Below are 17,093 nucleotides of genomic sequence, written 5' to 3'. Positions count from 1 at the left end.
CTCCCCCTCCTCCAGCCTGCAAAAGCCACCACAGCTGATTTCTTTCTTCTCCTCAAAGGCACAAAAATCCCCCCCTGCACCCCCCTCCATCTCTCCCAGATGTGCAGGATCTTCCTCTCACCTGCTCTTCCTCCTTGAAGCCCTCACAGCTGGAGCAGACCCAGGGCTGTGTCTCTGTCCCTTTCCCACACACCACAGCCTCAGGAGGACATTTGCAGGACACATTTCTTCTCAGGTGATCAGGTTGGGGCTGGGTTTTGTTTTCTGGAGAGCCCTTTTAGGGCTGCAAACATGCAGGTGGCAGCTGGGCTGTCCCAGGGGAGCCTCAGCCAGTGCTTACATAAGGAAGAGTAATAGGGAAAAATGGAAAGTGGGGGTTTAATGGTTGGAGCAGCTCTTCTCCCATATCTGTCTGCCTGGCTAAATATAGGCATATATTTTCTAAACACAAAATGCCCCCATCCCCAGCAGCCAAGGGCCAAACACAAGTATTTAAAAGCTCTATTAAATGGCCAATGCCTAATGAAACCCTCAGGCTGAGGGAAGTGCTCACCAGGAGATGCTTATTTACCAGGGAGAGGAAAACAGGCTGGGAACAGTTGGGTGGGGGTTTTTTCCCCCCCTCTTCCCAAGGTTTTGGCTGTAGCAGTTTTAGGGGGAGAGGATGTGTTGGGTGTGTAAACCCCATCTGCAGAGGCAGAGTCCTGGGAGGGAGCAGCCCTGGGGGGGGATTAGCTCAGATGGTGGGATTATTTGGGGCTTGTTTGGGGGTTTAACTCATCCTTCCCATGCATGTCCTGTGGGGTTGGGGGTGCTGAGGACCCCCCCTGTCCCCATTGAGGAGGGAACACACGTGGGAGCAGAGATGCTGCTGCAGGGGAGGGAGCCAGTGGCTGCCTGTAACCACCTCCAAGGTGTTGCTCCAGCCTGATTCCCCAACCCCAGGATGAATGTTTCCCAGCAGCTTGATGGAGAGATTTTCCCCCCTTCCTGCCCAAATCGATCCCAGCTCCAGAAGGGAAGAAAACCACCAATAATTAACGACTCGAGCTGTTCCCCTTTGCTAAATGAGCAACCACTGAACCCACACCTCCCTGTGGCCTTGGGCTGGAGCTGGGGAGGGATGCAAAGGGATGTGCTATGCTTTTTTATCCCTTGCTGTCTTCAGAGCAAAGCAATTTCTCCTCTCTCCTCCTGCTTCCACCTTCCCCCTGTCTCCACTGCAGGCTCCTTGGAGGGCTTGGATGACTCACTGCAGTGGAAGGGCATTAGCACATGATTCCTCCTGGGGCTCTGCATCTCCCATCACCTGGAGGTTTTGTGTTCAGAGCAGCTCTCCCACCCCTCCCTCAAGGTAAAAATCATGTTTACCTGCAGGAAGGATGGGCAGAGGGAGCAGATCCCTGTGACCATGGCATGCCACAGCCTGGCTGGTGCCCACGTTTGCAGCCTGACACGTGTGTCCCCAACAACTTAGTGCCCTCAGCCCTGAGGTACTGCTGCAGAGCTGCAGCAGGTCATTCCCTAAGTCCAGCAGCTCTGTCACTCCTTGAGACACCAGCCCAGTGCAGCAGCTGCAGTTCTCTCCCTAATTGCACAGCCAGGCTGCTTCACAGAGTGCAATTAATTAACATTTGCTTCCCTGGCTGTTGCTGACCCTGGCAGACTTGGGAGCAGATTGGTTGCTGTGGGTAATGGGTTTGCTGGGAGCTGCTGGCAGTGGTGACAGGGCTCCTGGGCAATTGCTTCCTTCCATTAGGAGCTGTTTGTGTTTTCCCTTTTGGAAAGATGAGGTGGCTCAGTTGGAGGGATGTGACCCTCAGTGGCAGCTGCTCTGGGCTGAGCTCAGGGGAACCTTGGAGAAAGGGAGCACAGCTATGGGTGGGGTGAAGCAGAACTTGTGCACAGCCCCAACCTGCCATCCTGGGGCATTTGGGGTGTTTTTAGAATCAGAGAATTGGTTTGGTTGGCAAAGCCCTTGATTCTGCTGCAGTCCCAGCCCTGCCCTCACCCTGCCCAGCCCAGCACTGACCCACAGCCCTCAGCACCTCAGCACCACAGCTTTGGGATCCCTCCAGGGCTGGGCACTCCCCCAGCTCCCTGGGCAGCCTGGCACAGGGGCTGACACCCCTCTCAGGGAAACAGTTCTGCCTCAGCTCCAACCTCAACCTCCCCTGGGGACACTTGAGTCCTTTTTCTCTTGTCCTGTCACTTGGCAGCAGAGCCTGACCCCCAGCTCCCTGCAGCCTCCTGTCAGGGAGTGTCAGAGAGTGCTGCTGTCTCCCCTCAGCCTCCTCTTCTCCAGCCTCAACACCCCCATTCCCTCAGCCCCTCCCCAGCCCCCTTGTGCTCCTGTGTGTGTGAAACTGGGGTCACAAAACATGCAAAAGTCATTTATCCCACAGCACAAAGCCTGTCCCAGTCCATACAGTGGGCTGAAGAGGACCAGGGAATGAGGATGCTCATCCAGCTGAGCTCCCCAACCCCTCCCTCTTTCCCATCACCCTCCCACCTGCATCTCCCCTTTGCCCTCACCCAAACCTGCCCCAAACTGTGCCAACCCAGAGCCCAAACCCCCCCCTGCTGCCTTCCCTTTCCTCTGAGCCATGCAGCACTTCATTATATCACTCACAATTCAGCTGCTGCTCCTAATTGCCCAGTGCCCCAGAGCTCCTGGCAGGCAGGAGAAGAAGTGTCAGGATGAAAAGCCAACGTGGGTTTTTCTCTTTGTTCATAATATTTAGGTCGATGTTTTGCTGTGGGAAGCACAGGGAGGGGGATTGATGGGCTCTGAGGGAGCTGGTGGGGGGGGTTATAACATATCTTGGGGTGTTTTCCATGAGCTGAAGAGGCAAAAGCATCTTTGGCTCCAGCTGAATGTGGAGAAAGAGGTTTGGGGGGGTTCATTTTGCTTTGAACAAGGGTTCTTTGCTCAAATCTTTGGTGGGGGTGTGGGGGGAGCCTCTGCTAAGTGCTGTGACTTTAGGAAGGCTGAGACCAAAGTGCTGTGCAGAGTCAGCAAAGCTGCAGCCAGGAGACAAAAGGGCACAGGGGGAGGGGGCTCCTTAGCAAAAGTACCTTCTGTGATTTTCCACACCACGTCTTTCAGTTCAGCAGCAAAGCTTTGGCTCCAGTTTGTGCTCTTTTGATGCATTTAATCATCAGAAAAGCCGAGGGGGTGGGGGGGAGGGATGATTTAGGGCTCTTGCAGGACTGCAGCCCCCTCCCCCCAGTGCAGCTTTTCCCTCTGAGGGGTTGCAAAGGTTGCAGGTGAGAAAGTGCATTTTCCCCTCTTGTTTTGAAGGGGGGAAAAAGCCAAATCCATGGCTTTGCTGGGAGTGTTTTGGCTTTGCCTGGGGCTGGGCTGCTCTGGGTCATCAGCTGCTTGTGTTTGGAGGGGCTCTGAAGCAGCTGATTCCCTCCCATCAACACAGAAGGGATGCAGGAGAAGGGAGCTGCTCCACTGGTGTCTCAGCCTGGAGCTGGGGAGCTCAGCAATTCCATCCTCCCTGTTTCCCTGATATTTGTGTGTTCTTCAGTGCCTGCTGTGATGATCCCCCATCCCCCTGCCCAGCTCCTGAGGCTGTTTGGGGACTCACCACACCTCTACATCCCTTCACAGCCTGTCCCCAGGGCATCCAGCCTCAAATCCCCACACCCCCACCATCATCCCCCTGCTCCTTGTGCTCAGAGCTTTGGGGCTGTATTAAAACACAAAGCTAGGGGGGAAAAATGAGTTGAGAGACTGAAAGGCTCTGACTGAGCCAGGGCTCAAAGGAGATGCAGCAGACATGAGCTCCCTAAAATATTCAGGGCCTCTATAGCTCGTGCTCACATCCATCAGCGAGTCTCAGGCTGGAGCTGGGGCTGCTCAGCTTTGGGGGGGATTGAGCAGCCCCTTTAGGATTTGGGGAAGAGCTGCTGTGTCTCTGAGCCCAGCACTGCTGATGCATCCCTGTGTTGAGGGGCACAGTGGGTGCCTCTCCCAGCTCCTGGAGTACCCTCACCCTGCTCAGCACCCTCAGCATCACTCCTGTGCTGCACTTCCCTGCTTTGTAAAGCAAATCAGCTCAGTTCCTGAGCAGGGCTGCTCCCATCACAGCAGCACACAATCTTAAGGGCTGGAGGGGACCTGGAAAGCTCATCCAGTGCAACCCCCTGCCAGAGCAGCACCACCTAGAGCAGGGCACACAGGAACTCATCCAGCTGGGGTTGGGATGGCTCCAGAGAAGGAGCCTCCACAGCCCATCTGGGCAGCCCCTGCCAGGGCTCCCTCACCTCAACAGGGAACAAATTCTTCCTGGTGTTGCTTTGGAAGCTCATCCCCTGTTCCCCACAGCAGGAACCATGCCCAGCATCATCCCTGGAGACATCACCCACAGGAGCAGCACTGACACAAAGGCTGGACACGTTCCTGTGGGACCTGATCTGCTTGGATCTGCTTTAGATCAACACCCCCATTCCCTCAGCCCCTCCCCAGCCCCTCAGTGTCCCTGTGGCAGTGAGAGGGTCCAGAGGGCTCTGACCCCTCCTCAGTGCTGAGGGGTAAAGGTCAGCTCCAGAACTGCATTAACTTGGTTTGATTTGGACAGGACTCACCAGCAGCTGCTCCATCCCTTCTCCAAGAAGCCCAAAGTGTTGTGTGAGCCCTGGCCAAGGGACACTCCCACACACACTCCCCCCAACCAGGACCAGCCCTCCGTGGGGGGACACCAGGACCCACCACCTCCCACTCCAACCCTATGGACATGGCCCAGCTTTAGGGGCTGCTGACCAGGGCTTGGGGTGGGGTGGGGGTGTTAAGCAAGGTATGGAGAGGCTGGGGAAATGGGGTTGCCAAGGAAACCACTGAACAGCAAAGTGCTGAGGGCTTTTCTTGTCAAGGCTGGAAAAGATGCAGGGGAGGAAGAAGAGGGCAGAGGAGGAGGGGGGCAGCAGTGAGCCCCCTGTGATGCCAGTGAGCTGTAGGGCAGGTGGGGGAGACAGTGAGGGGGCTGTTGAGCCCTGGGCAAGGCAGAATTGCCAAGCACAACGCAGATGCTCAGGTGTCTGTGGGCCAGGGGAGCCCATGGGGAAGGGAGAGGGGCTGCTGGCACCCATGGGGGCTGCTCCCATCACTGCAGTGCTGGGGGAGGATGGGGAGGTTGAAGAGGGGCACACTGAGGGGTTATTTGAGGTGTTGCAGGTCCCTCAGCTGCTTCCCCTCAGACTTGTGCTCCAGGCCCTTCCCCAGCTTCGTTACACCCTTCACAGCTTCTGCTCCCCTTGCCATGGGACCTGCAGCATCCAGACCCAGCCAGGGAGCTGGCTCCTGCCTTAACTGCAGGTCTTTAATCAAAAGCCAGGGGATGGATGAGCATCAACTCACCATTCCATCCCAAGCTGGGGGCTGGTGGATTGAAGACAGATGCTGGAGGTGGCCCTGGAGCTGCCCAGAGGCTCCTGGAGGACCATGAGGCTTGAGATGAGGGGTGAAAACCAAAGCACAGGTCCCACCCCCTTCCCAGAAAGCAATCTGTGCCACACAGACAGTTCACACCTTTAATGCTCTAGCTGGAGGGGTTTTCCTCCTTTTCCTCTCCTCCTCCCATCTCTTCTTCTTTCCTGGGGACAGTTGCCCTCAAGGCAGGGTGGATGGTCCATGTGTCACAGAGCAGAGGGACACGGTGGCATCCCACCAGCCTCCAGCCACCCTCCCAGCACCATGTGTGTCCTCCCACTGCCTGCACCCAGCTTAGGAACAGGGTGTTAGGGTTCAAACTTGGCCCTTTCCCATCCCTGGCCCTCAGGACAGTGGCCCAGCCCCACATGCACATGACAATGGCTCTCCTTGTCCCCAACTCCTCCGAGGTTTCCCCCAGGGAAGAACGAGCTGCCCAGTTCAGCCCTGTCTCCTTTTCCAGTGATCTCCAAGCAAAGGGCAGGTTATATCCAAGGAGGAACTGCTTGAATTCAGCCTCAGTGCCAAGGCAATTGCTTGCCTGGGTGTGGGGAGCAGTGTGCATCCCTCCTTCCCTCTCTGGCCGTGGCAGCATCCCGCTCCCTCCAGCTCCCTCTCCCAGCACCATCAGCAGAACTGTAGGAGAAGCAGAGCCTGGTGAGACCTCACCCAGCCTCCCCCTTCCAGCATCGTTTTGGGGGGAGGCTCTACCACCTCCTTCCCAGCTGGGGAAGGGGTTGGGGTACCCAGAGCAACCTCCCCCCCAGGGCTGTGCACAGACCTTCCAGCGGTTCCCACACTCGTTGCACAGCACAAACGTCGTCATGGGCTCATCAGCGCTGCGTGTCTGCACCTGGGGGGGGGAAAGGGAGGGTGGGACAATGGCAACTCCTATGGCATCCCCCAGATTGAGGTCCTCAGGGGATGAGGGAGGATCCCCAGGGGTGTTTTGGGGGGGCCTGACCTGGTTGTAGGTGCAGTTCTTCTTCTTGCACTTGCCACACTGGAAGAGGTCGGTGACGGTGCCGCCCGTCTTGGCCATCTGATGCTCCCGGATGGCTTCCTGGGTCATGGCATTCCTCAGCTCCTTCAGCTCGTCACTGGCCATCTCCTGCCACCAAACAGTGGCACAGGAAGGTCAGAGTTGCTGGGGCTGCACCCAGGGGTTTGTAGCCAAGCATAGGAGGTGAACCACTGTGGTCCATCACCCTCCCCAGCACTGATCCTGCTCACTGGAGGGCTCAGGTCGATCCAGGTTAAACCAAACCAGCCCATCCTCAGTGTGAAACTGGTGCCTCAGGGACATGGCTCCCTGTTGAGGGAGATGGGATCCATGGAGTTTGATCTGGGGACCTTGGTTGAGGAAGGGGGACCCTCAAGCCTGACTCCTGCCAGTGAAACATCCCACACCCAGCTCGGTGATGGGCTGAGGGTGGGTGTCTGAGAGGACCAGGCTGTATCTCTGCTTTCTCTCTGTGCTTGATGCTCCTCGGGCTTTAACCAGCACCAGTGTCCCAGGGAGATGCTGGGACAAGCTCTATGTGAGCACTACCAAGCTAAGACCCAACCTCCAAGAGCAGAGGCTGGGGGGGATCTCACCCCCTTAGAGCCAACATGGACAGGGGTCAGAATCACAGAATCATTTGGGTTACAAAAGCCCCTGAAGCTGCTGAGTCCAACCCTGCCCAGCCCAGCACTGACCCACAGCCCTCAGCACCACGGCTGAGGGATTCCTCCAGGGCTGGGCACTCCCCCAGCTCCCTGGGCAGCCTGGCACAGGGGCTGACACCCCTCTCAGGGAAACAGTTCTGCCTCAGCTCCAACCTCAACCTGCCCTGAGGAATCTTGAGCCTCTTTCCTCATCCTGTCATTCATTACTGGGGCGCAGAGCCTGACCCCCAGCTCCCTGCAGCCTCCTGTCAGGGAGTGTCAGAGAGTGCTGCTGTCTGCCCTCAGCCTCCTCTTCTCCAGCCCCAACACCCCCATTCCCCCATGCCTAGGAATTTCATGAAATACAAGGGAAAGCTTAGAATGAGCAGAATCAGGCAATGCCTGCGAGAAAATAAAGTGCCTGCAACCCAAGTGAAGGCAGCTGATGGTTCCTCATGATCTGAAGGTACACACTAAGGATCCTTTGGCTTCAGCACTGCACAAGACAGGAGCACAAAATGCACAGCAGAGCTCCATGAAAACATGAGTCCAAGAACAAAGCCTGGAGATTTCACAGAGGCACATAATCGTATTGGATAGAAAAGCCCCTGAAGCTGCTGCAGTCCCAGCCCTGCCCTCACCCTGCCCAGCCCAGCACTGACCCACAGCCCTCAGCACCTCAGCACCATGGCTTTGGGATCCCTCCAGGGCTGGGCACTGCCCCAGCTCCCTGGGCAGCCTGGCACAGGGGCTGACACCCCTCTCAGGGAAACAGTTCTGCCTCAGCTCCAACCTCAACCTCCCCTGGCGAAATTTGAGCCCCTTTCATAGAATCATGGAATGGTAGGGGTTGGAAGGGACCTTTAGAGATCATCTAGTCCAACCTCTTTCCTTTTGTCCTGTCACTTGTTACTGGGGTGCAGAGACCTCTCCCCAGCTCCCTGCAGCCTCCTGTCAGGGAGTGTCAGAGAGTGCTGCTGTCTGCCCTCAGCCTCCTCTTCTCCAGGCTCAACACCCCCATTCCCTCAGCCCCTCCCCAGCCCCTTGTGCTCCAGCCCCTTCCCCAGCTCTGTGCCCGGCTCTGGCCACGCTGCAGCCCCTCAGTGTCCCTGTGGCAGTGAGTGAGGTGCCCAGCCCTGGGCACAGCCCTCCCCAGGTGCCACCTCAGCTGTCATGCGGGCGATGAGCGGGGCTGGGATGGCCCCACACAGCACGTTCCTGCGCAGAGCCGGGTTTTTGGGGTCCTTCAGGTTGCTGATCCTGCTCCGCACACGGTTCCGATATTTCATGTCTGTGCTCTTCAGCTCCTGGAAGATATGTGGGCAAGGGTCTGTTAAGGAATCAAGGGGGCAAAGTGAGGAGGTGCCAGCTGCTGCTCCAGGCTCTGGGTGGGGGGAGCTGATTGGCACCAGGGTGGCTCATCTCAGCAGGGCTTTGCTCCCTGGGGACCACCTGTGGGGGTTCTCCCTCTGCTTGGGCTGGGTGGGATGAAGCTCAGCTTGGCATGTGGGGAAGAGAAGAGCTTGGCATTTCCCTGGTGTGACACCCAAGGCACAGGGATCACCACCAAGCCCTGTGCTGGGATGTGAGGTCGTGCTGAAGAGGACTCAGCCCGCTCTCCTCATCCCAAGCTGGCCAAAAAGCCACCAGCTGTTTGCAGGGATGTGGGCACACAGGCTCAGGTGGCAGCTTTGGGGTTCCACAAACCCCCAGGGGGTTGGAATGCACTGAAAATCAGTGTACCCAGGAGAAGGAATCACCCTGGGGCTGGTCCTGCTCTTGGTGGGCTCTCAGGAGCCCCCCAAGCCCTGAGCTGAGGGTGGATGGAGGCGACTGGGCACTGTGACTGGAGCTGGCATGAGCCACAGGCACCCACAGCAGGCTCAGAGCCAGAGAGACCTTGGCTGGAGTTGGGTTTTATTTCCTCAGGGAGGAAGGCAGGTCCCTGAGCAGTGTTTGTGGGGGATCACACAGACCTCTGGACTAAGGCTGCCCAGGGGATAATCAGCAGCAGCCTCTAACTGGGCTCTGGGCTCCCTCTGCAGGCAACAGGGACAGCAGAGCCCGGATCCTCCCTCCTGTCCCCATCACCCTCTGTCCTTGTTCCCATCCTTGTTCTGTCCCCCCAGCAGAAGCAGCCTGGGGATCCCCCCAAGGCCCCCCCAAAGGATATGGTCTTCAATCTCTGATGCCATCTTCTCACAGTTGACACCAAACTCCTTGTAGTCATCTAAAGGGCAGAAAGGCCAAGGGGTGACTTTGGGGTGTGAAACCAGAAGGGTCTCACTGTGCACTGAGAAACCCCCTCCCAAAAAACCCTCACCTCTCCCCTTCAGTGTGTCCCAGGCACCTCATCTCTAAAAACACCTATTTTAACCCATCTGGAACCTTACAAAGAGCCCACCCCTACATCCAGCCCCTTCCTGGAGCTCTCACCAGCCTCCTTTTCTCACTTTGGGGCTGAACACTGAGCCACAAGCTGCAGCTGCAGCTCATCTGCAAGTCTGGGCTGCATTTGGTGCTGCAGGTGCCCTGGGACACAGAGTCTCCCTTGTTATTGTGGGGTTGTCCCATAGGAGAAACAGCTTAGTTTGGGCTGCAGCACCCTCTGACTCCAGATCCAGCATCCTCAGAGCTCCAGCACCCCCCAAATCCAGTACCTCCCAAGCCCAGCATTCCTCAAACTCCAGCATCTCCTGGCTCCAGCATCTTCCAAAGTCCAGTATCCTCCAGCTCCAGCATCCCCCAATCTCCATTATCCCCAATCTCCAGCACCCCCTAATCTCCAGCAATTCCATCTCTAGCACCCCCAAAGTCCAGCAACCCCCACTCCAGCATCCCCAAAGTCCAGCACTCCCTGCTCCAGCACCCCCGAATCTGCAGCACCCCACAATCTCCATCAACCCCATCTCCAGCATCTCAACTCCAGCACCTCCAAAGTCTAGCACCCCCACTCCAGCACCCCCAAACTCCAACACCCCCTAATCTCCAGCAACTCCATCTCCAGTACCCCAACTCCAGCACCTCCAAACTCCAACACCCCCTAATCTCCAGCAACCTCATCCCCAGCACCCCAACTCCAGCACCCCCAAAGTCTAGCACCCCCACTCCAGCACATCTCCAGCACCCCCAAACTCCAGTACATCCTCCTCAGCACCCCCTAATCTCCAGCAACCCCATCTCCAGCATTCTCCAGCCTCAGCAGCCCCCAACCTCCAGTACCCCCTAATCTCCAGCACCCCCTAAGTACCAGGACCCCCATCTCCAGCATCCCAACTCCATCACCCTCAACTCCAGCACTCCCCAGCTCCAGCATCCTCCCAGCTCCAGCACCCCTCAATCTCCAGTACCCCCTAATCTCCAGCAACCTCATCCTCAGCACCCCAACTCCAGCACCTCATCTCCAGCACCCCCAAACTCCAGCATTCTCCAGCCTCAGCAGCCCCCAACCTCCAGTACCCCCTAATCTCCAGGAGCCCCATCTCCAGCATCCCAGTTCCATCACCCTCAACTCCAGCACTCCCCAGCTCCAGCATCCTCCCAACTCCAGCACCCCCCCAATCTCCAGCACCCCCAAACTCCAGCTCCCCTTGCTCAAGACCCCCAGACTCCAGCTCTCCCCAGTCTCCATCCCACCCCATCCCATCCCATCCCATCCCATCCCATCCCATCCCATCCCATCCCATCCCATCCCTCACCGTCCATGCGCAGGGCTGCCGTCAGCATCTCGATGCACTTGTCCCTCACCGAGTCCCCAGTGAGGTAACAGGGGGCCAGGAGGCAGGGCCCAGCTGAGAATGGGGGGCTGCTGGGGGTCCGTGGTGTCTCAGCCTTGGCCTTGCTGCTGTTGGCTCTGTGGGGGCACATGGGGGGTGAGGTAGGTGCCAGGCTCTTGGCACCATGGGGGACCCGCTGCCACGGCACCCAGCTCTCCTACCTGTCCTCCTTACAGTCACTGGAGTTCCTCCGGGAGCCAGGAGCTGGGGAGGGGCTGCTGCCCATGGAGGGTCTCCTGGGGGTGGCACAGAAGGGGACAGGGGGGATGGCACCAGATATAGGGCAGGGAGGATGTGGGGCAGGAGCTGGGGGTAAGAATTGGGGCACCAGTGCAACACTGAGAGCGCTTGGAAGCCAACAGGAACCTCTCCTGGGGAGGATTTGGTGCTCATGGGGAATGTCACAGAATCCCAGAGTGGTGGGGGCTGGAAGAGCCCTGCAGAGCTCATCCAGCCCCAGCCCCTGCTAGAGCAGCTTCCCCTGGCTCAGGGGGCACAGGAACGTGTCCAGCTGGGGTTGGAAACCTCCTGAGAAGGAGCCTCCACACCCTCCCTGGGCAGCCTGGGCCAGGGCTCCCTCACCTCAGCACCAAAGGACTTGCTCCTCCTGTGCCAGGGGAACTTGTGTTCCAGCTTCTTTCCATCGCCCCTTGTCCTGGCACTGGGCACCACAGAACAAAGCCTGGCCCCATCCTCTCAACATCCACCTTTGACATACTGGTGTTGCTGAGGTGCCCCTGAGCTGAGTCTCCTCCAGGCTGAACAGCCCCAGGTCCCACAGCCTTTGCTCATAAGGAAGATGTTCCATCCCCTCAGCATCTTGATGTCCCTGCACTGGCCTCTCTCCAGCAGTTCCCTGTCCCTCTGGAGCTGGGGAGCCCAGAACTGGCCCCAGGACTCCAGCTGAGGAACACATCTAGGGCACAGGCAGAGCAGAACCTCCCCTGACCTGCTGCCCACACATGTCCCAGTGCCTGTGGCAGGGTCAGGGCTCCCAGCCATCTCTTCCCACTCCAAAAGCATCTTCCATGGTCAGTGTCCCCCAAAAGGATCCCCAAAGTGCCCCCAGGCTGCCCAGTGACACCCTCCTTACCTCTCCCCTGACGGTCTCTTCCCAGGGGAGGAAGAGGAGGAAACGGCCGAGGCAGTGGAGGACCTGGAGTCAACAGAGTCTCTCCTGGCAGGATGAGCCCCATGTCAGGGAGCAACCCCAGGGACCAACTGGTGGGTCCAGACCCCCAGCTACAGCCCAGGCTTTGTCCATCCCCACCCAGCCCAGAACCCACCTCTCCTTCTTGCCATCCAGAGGTGACTTCTTGGAGGCTGCGCTGGGGCTCCGGCCATCGCTGGACTCTCTGCAGCACAGAAGCACAAAGGAAGGGAGAGATGCCCTCAGCTAGTCAGGCCCTGGCAGCCCCCAGAGGGATCTGGTGAGGTGGGTCCTGCCCACCCACCCACACATCCCAGGCCTCAGACAAGTCAGCCCCCAGCCCCCAGGCAAAGTCCCCCCAGGCTGGCAGAGCCCAGGGTGCCCCTGGGCAGGTACCTGTCCAGGATGGAGTCAGCGGGGTGGCCTCGGGGGGTGCTGGCATGAGAGCCTGATGTGCTGGGCTTCCTGGAATACACAACCATTTGGGTTGGAAAAGCCCTTGGAGCTGCTGCAGTCCCAGCCCTGCCCTCACCCTGCCCAGCCCAGCACTGACCCACAGCCCTCAGCACCTCAGCCCCACACCTTTGGGATCCCTCCAGGGCTGGGCACTCCCCCAGCTCCCTGGGCAGCCTGGCACAGGGGCTGACACCCCTCTCAGGGAAACAGTTCTGCCTCAGCTCCAACCTCAACCTCCCCTGGGGCAATTCCAGCCCCTTTCCTCTTGTCCTGTCACTTGGGAGCAGAGCCTGACCCCCAGCTCCCTGCAGCCTCCTGTCAGGGAGTGTCAGAGAGTGCTGCTGGCTGCCCTCAGCCTCCTCTTCTCCAGGTACAGAGAGAGCAGGGCAGGCTCAGACCTGCACTCTCCCAAGAGTCCTCACCCTGGGAATAACACAGCTCTAGAGAAGGGGAAAGAAAAAAACCCTAATGCCATTTCTCCCTCCCTCCTCCAAAAAGTGCCCCAGGTCAGCTGCCCTTTGGCCCTCTGGCAGTGCTGCTGGCACCTGTGGAGGGGCAGAGACGGATAAACCAAACCAAATCAAACCAAAGGAACCAAACAGGGTGCTCTCATGTCAGCCCCACAATGCCTTGGCCACGCAGCCAGTGCCCCTCAACAGCAGGCAGGAGCCCCCACCTCTCCTTGTGCTTCTCCCTGTGCTTCTCAGCTGGGCTCTTGGGGTTCTTCACCCCTTCACTGGGGCAGCTGGAGAAATCCAGCCCCTTCTCCTTCTTCTTTTCCCCATTCATGTCCTTCTCCTTCCTCCCATCCACATCCTTCTCCTTCTTTGAGGTGCTGGAGGACTCTGGGGGAAGGATTTGGGTGTCACAAGCACAGCTCACACCAGTGCAGGGCATTTACACCCCTCCACCCCAGAGCAAAGCCAAGCCCTTGGACCACCCAAAGCACTGATTGTCTGGCAAGGCTGGGTGCCAGCAGCTCCCACACCATGGGAACCAGCACATCCCAGCCTGGGGCTGACTCCCTGGGGAGCAGCAGGGGTTTGGGGTCAGGGAGGAAAGGGAGGTGGGTCCTGTCTCTCCCCAGCAGCCTCACCCAGCAGCCTCTTCCAGTTCTTGATGAGGATTTTGGCTGAGGCCACGACCTCTTCATCTGAGCAGTGTTTCCTCACCGAGTTGACGGCCACCCCGATGCGAGTGGTCTGGGGACACAGGGCAGGGACACAGCCTTAGGGATGTGACCCCCCCACCTCAAGACACACCCCATGGAGTGTCCCCCACAAGCCAGCCCTCCCTTTACCTGGAGCAGCTGGATGGTCATGGTGTAGCCAGTGAGGGACTTGAGCAGATCCAGTGCCCCTTCCTAGAGTGAGGAGAGGCCATGGGGATCCTTGAGGAGCTGGAGAGAAAAGGGGGGGCTGCGCTGAGGCAGCCTGGGACCCCTCATTCCTCTCACCAGTGCCAGGGAGGGCACTCCAAAGGGACACAAAGCCACTCTGGGCACCCCAGGGAATGCCCAACCCTTCTAGGAAGCCCCCCAAACCCAAACCCTGGGGTCACACCTACCAACTGGGCAACAGGAGCTTCCCTTAAAACTCCTGAGTAAGGAAGCCCAGGGCTGCCAGGAGCTGGGGACAGGGAGGGGACAGCTCAGTGTCCCCACACAGGGATGTGAGGGGCTGTGGGGGACACACTCGAGGGTTTCAGCCCAATCCCTGGGCACACACAGTGGCTGCAGAGCTAAACATAGCCCAGGCACAGAGCCCTCCTCCTGCTCCTCCTCCTCCTGCAGGGTATTTTTAGAGCCTCGGTAGCAGAGGTCAGCTCACAGGTATCTCCCCCTGCAGAGGACACAGCCCCTGTGCCAGGCTGGACCCCCACCCGAGGGGCAGGATCAGGCCAATGGGTGCAGGGGATGACCCCGACCCCATCCCCACCCCCGAGGAGGTGCAGAGGAGAGCTGGGCAGGATCAGGCCCCTGGTCCCAGCCCACTTGCCAAGAGTCCACGTGGCACCCAGGGGCTCCGAGTCGGTTCCAAACACGGTCACCCCCAAAACGCCGTCGGGTCTGGGGGTGGGGTGGGATGGAGCCTTCACCTCGGCGGGGCAAAGGCCGGCAGCCACGGGCAAATATTAACTCAAAGCGCCGAGCTGGGCTGGGCTGGGCTCAGCTCCACTCCCCCACACGTCAGCAGATCCCCAGGAGCCCCGGCTGGATCCCCCCCGGGCGAGAAGGGTGGCAAGGTCAGACATGGACCATCCCCCCTGAGCCATCAGCCAGCTCCCTCCCCTCCCGTCCCTTTGCACACGCTTGTGCAAGGGGCACAGCTGGGGCTGGGGTCGTGCCCCCCAGCCTGTGTGTGTGTGTTTATGTGTGTGTGTGTGTGTGTTGTCCCTTGCACAGGGCTCTGTGTGTGTGTGTTTGTCCCTTGCACAGGGCTCTGTGTGTGTGTGTGTGTGTGTTGTCCCTTGCACAGGGCTCTCTATATGTGTGTGTTTGTCCCTTGCACAGGGCTCTGTGTGTGTGTTGTCCCTTGCACAGGGCTCTGTGTGTGTTGTCCCTTGCACAGGGCTCTCTATATGTGTGTGTTTGTCCCTTGCACAGGGCTCTGTGTGTGTGTTGTCCCTTGCACAGGGCTCTGTGTGGTTTGTCCCTTGCACAGGGCTCTGTGTGTGTGTTTGTCCCTTGCACAGGGCTCTGTGTGTGTTGTCCCTTGCACAGGGCTCTGTGTGGTTTGTCCCTTGCACAGGGCTCTCTATATGTGTGTGTTTGTCCCTTGCACAGGGCTGTGTGTGTGTGTGTGTGTGTGTGTTTGTCCCTTGCACAGGGCTCTGTGTGTGTTGTCCCTTGCACAGGGCTCTGTGTGTGTGTTTATGTGTGAGTGTTGTCCCTTGCACAGGGCTCTGTGTGTGTTGTCCCTTGCACAGGGCTCTGTGTGTGTTTATGTGTGAGTGTTGTCCCTTGCACAGGGCTCTGTGTGTGTTGTCCCTTGCACAGGGCTCTGTGTGTGTGAGTGTGTGTGTGTGAGTGTGAGTGTTGTCCCTTGCACAGGGCTCTGTGTGTGTGAGTGTGTGTGTGTGAGTGTGAGTGTTGTCCCTTGCACAGGGCTCTGTGTGTGTTTATGTGTGAGTGTTGTCCCTTGCACAGGGCTCTGTGTGTGTTGTCCCTTGCACAGGGCTCTGTGTGTGTGAGTGTGTGTGTGTGAGTGTGAGTGTTGTCCCTTGCACAGGGCTCTGTGTGTGTGAGTGTGTGTGTGTGAGTGTGAGTGTTGTCCCTTGCACAGGGCTCTGTGTGTGTGTTTATGTGTGAGTGTTGTCCCTTGCACAGGGCTCTGTGTGTGTTTATGTGTGAGTGTTGTCCCTTGCACAGGGCTCTGTGTGTGTTTATGTGTGAGTGTTGTCCCTTGCACAGGACTCTGTGTGTGTGTGTGTGAGTGTTGTCCCTTGCACAGGGCTGTACCCACAGCTCGGGTGTTGGTGGCCGGGCTCGTGGCCAAGCACCTGTCACCCACCCTGTTTGCCCTCCATGCCATGGGGTGCCCCGGGACAAACACCCTCCCCTCCTCAGCCCCAAATCCCAACAGGGTGCAGGACAGCCCTAAATCAGAGGCAAAATACCCCCCTCCACACCCCTCGAGGTGCCATAGCGCTGGCACAGCCTGCACCCGGGCTGCTGCTGGCACCCACGGGTGCTCAGCTCCCCGGAGCCACACGACTAGAGGGGAATGAAGAGCAAAAACCCCTCCTTTCCCTCGCCCTTCCCCCATCCCGGGCCACGCTGGCACGTCCCCGCAGCCGTGCCCGCAGCCGTGCCCGCCTGTGCCCAGCGCTCGCCTCACCGTGCTTTGCCTGGCCACCATCTTATCCAACTTCTTGGCAATCCGGACCAGCTCCTCAGCGGGCCCCATGGCCCCGGCTCCTGCCCCCGACGGCTCCGGGAACCCGCGGGGCGAAAGCAGAGCGGGAGGTGGGCACCGAGGGCATGGGCAGGGGAGCGGGGCAGGGCAGGGAAGGGAGAAGCGGGCTGGGGAGGAGCAGAGGGGAAAAAGAGGGGGGGAAAGGAGGGGGGAGGAAAGAAAAGGAAGGGAGAGAAAGCAGAAAGGAGGTGGGGCTGTCCCGGCTGGTTATAAACTCCTGCCAGGAGGGAGAAACAGCGCGGAGGGAGGGCTAAATATAGCTGAGGGTGCCCGCGCCGGGGGAGGTGCCGGGAGCAGGGGGCACGGAGAGGTGCCCGAGGGCCAGGGGCTGCCCCCATGGGGCTGCAGCCCGCTGAGGGGGGTTTGGAAGCCGGGATGTGGTTTTGCCCCCTGGATGACGGGTGCCAGGGTGAGCGGGGCTGGTTTGTGCCAAAGCCCGTGTGCTGTGGCAGGCAGGTCCCTGGGGTGGCAGGCTCCCACGGCAAGTGCCATGCCAGCACCTCCCATGGTCTTTTCAGCTGTGCTGACCCCCTGGAGCAGGAGCCCCCCCGGGCGGGGCAGCAGCAGCGGGCACCATGGGCACTGTAGGGGGGATGCTGACCCCAGGCTCAAGGGGCACAGGGGGTGGGATGAGGGGGTGACAGTCAGTGTGCCACCCCCTCCTTGTCCTTGCTGCAAGTGGGTGGCTGTAGGGTGAGCATCTC

At 59.0% G+C, this 17,093-nt stretch overlaps 1 protein-coding gene across 3 annotated transcripts; it reads right to left on the bottom strand.

The window, feature by feature from the left end:
* Positions 1 to 5,537: 5,537 nt before the first annotated feature.
* Positions 5,538 to 16,519, bottom strand: TCEA3 (transcription elongation factor A3). Of its 3 annotated transcripts, none has more exons than XM_062014379.1 (14): positions 16,312 to 16,519; positions 13,773 to 13,835; positions 13,569 to 13,674; positions 13,149 to 13,317; positions 12,413 to 12,481; positions 12,153 to 12,221; positions 11,960 to 12,043; positions 11,028 to 11,102; positions 10,789 to 10,943; positions 9,265 to 9,320; positions 8,254 to 8,409; positions 6,405 to 6,551; positions 6,222 to 6,293; positions 5,538 to 6,076 (listed from the first exon to the last, which is right to left on the bottom strand). In XM_062014379.1, exons 1-14 carry the CDS (start codon positions 16,378 to 16,380, stop codon positions 6,068 to 6,070), a joined length of 1,299 nt encoding a protein of 432 aa, XP_061870363.1. In that variant the 5' UTR covers positions 16,381 to 16,519; the 3' UTR covers positions 5,538 to 6,067. The 3 variants fall into 3 exon arrangements, with proteins under 3 accessions (XP_061870363.1, XP_061870365.1, XP_061870364.1); XM_062014381.1 differs by having other exon boundaries at positions 13,773 to 13,871; positions 16,312 to 16,371; XM_062014380.1 differs by lacking the exon at positions 11,960 to 12,043.
* Between the last annotated feature and the right edge of the window lie 574 nt (positions 16,520 to 17,093).

The sequence above is a fragment of the Colius striatus genome, chromosome 24 (assembly GCF_028858725.1).
Source record: "Colius striatus isolate bColStr4 chromosome 24, bColStr4.1.hap1, whole genome shotgun sequence".
In the NCBI taxonomy this organism is placed as follows: domain Eukaryota; kingdom Metazoa; phylum Chordata; class Aves; order Coliiformes; family Coliidae; genus Colius; species Colius striatus.
The sequence above is the reverse complement of the archived record's forward strand: the minus strand, read 5'-3'. Positions and strand labels throughout refer to the sequence as shown.